The following is a 1,399-nucleotide window of genomic DNA, read 5'->3' on the forward strand; positions in this document are numbered from 1 at the left end:
GCCCCCTTTGGGACCCCCGGGATCCCTTCATCCATCTCTGAGAACCCCCTGCAACCCCTCGCTGTCCCCCAGGATCTCTTACAGGCCACCTTAAGGACCCCGAGACCCCCCTAGAGCCCTCCACCCATCCCCAAAGACCCCCCCAGCTCCCACATGGAGGCCCCCAAGACCCCATCCACACCCCCCAGACCCCTTTAACCAGCCCTAAGGACCTCCAAGCCCCTCTGTAGGGACCCAAAACCCCTGGAAGGACCCCCATAAAGGCCCCAAAGATCTCACAACCCCCCAAGAACCCACATGGGGACCTCAGAGATCCCTGAAAGTCCCCCCCAAGGACCCACGTAGGACCCCTCCCCCGCCATTCTCCTCTCTGCCTCCCCCCAGGGGTCTCCTCCGGGCCGTGCCCCCCTTCTCCAGGGCCCTGATATGGAGCGCAGTGCAGGATCTGCTGGCGCCCATGGGGACGGAACCCGACGAAAGCGTTCACAGCTTCGCCCGGCGCCGCTTCGGGGCAGAGGTGGGCGCCTGGGAGGGGGGTGATAACCCTTATCGGGGGGCGCAGGGGGTGGGTGGGGGCCGCCCTCACCCCTCCTTCGTGTCATTGTCACCAACAGGTGGCCGACGTGGCTGTGGACAGTTTGTGCAGGGGGGTTTTTGCTGGGGATTGCCGGCAGCTCAGCGTCCGTTCCTGCTTCCCTGCTCTGTTCCAGGCTGAGCGCAGGAGGCGTTCGGTGCTGCTGGGGTTGGCGATGGGAGGGGGTGAGTGGGGGGCGCGGGGGGGGGGGGACCGGGGGGGCGTTTGGGGACGTAGAGGGGGTGACATGGTGCTGCCTGGGGGGGCATGGGGGCCCGGAGGGGGGATGTATGGGGACACAAAGGGGGGATGTATGGGGACACAGAGGGGGACACCCTGATGCTGCACCTCTGGCACGTGGGGAGGTGACATATGGGGACACAGAGAGGTGGTGTATGGGGATGCAGAGGGTGACAGTCTGACGTCACCCCTATGGCACATGGGGGCACAGGAAGGGGATGTGGAGGGGACACCCTGATGCCTCCCCTATGACACATGGGGACACAGAGGGGTGACATATGGGGACACAGGGGACACTGTGACGCTGCCCCTATGGCAGATGGGGATGTGGAGGGGTGATGTATGGGGACACGGGGGGGGAGGACACCCTGATGGACACGTGGGGACACAGAGAGGTGATATTTGGGGACACAGGGAGGTGACCTATGGGGATGTAGTGGGGACACCCTGATGCTGCCCCTGCAGCACGTGGCGAGGTCACGTATGGGGACGCAGGGAGGTGATGTATGGGGACACGGGGGGGGGGACCCTGATGCCGGCCCTGTGGCACGTGGGGACACAGAGGGGCGATATTTGGGGACGTGG

The 1,399-nt window shown here is 65.3% G+C and overlaps 1 protein-coding gene across 1 annotated transcript in view; it reads left to right on the forward strand.

The window, feature by feature from the left end:
• Positions 1-209: 209 nt before the first annotated feature.
• The window catches only part of LOC122192282 (protoporphyrinogen oxidase-like), a gene marked incomplete at both ends in the record, with an annotated part of 1,600 nt that continues 410 nt past the window's right edge, over positions 210-1,399 (forward strand). The window contains 2 exons of the mRNA XM_042892805.1: positions 210-517; positions 615-759. Of these exons, the coding sequence (XP_042748739.1) occupies positions 210-517; positions 615-759 (453 nt within the window). The remainder of the gene's footprint in view (positions 518-614; positions 760-1,399) is intronic.

Source organism: Lagopus leucura, unplaced genomic scaffold (genome assembly GCF_019238085.1).
Source record: "Lagopus leucura isolate 7727_CA_CO unplaced genomic scaffold, USGS_WTPT01 33120-0_obj-0_obj, whole genome shotgun sequence".
In the NCBI taxonomy this organism is placed as follows: Eukaryota; Metazoa; Chordata; class Aves; order Galliformes; family Phasianidae; genus Lagopus; species Lagopus leucura.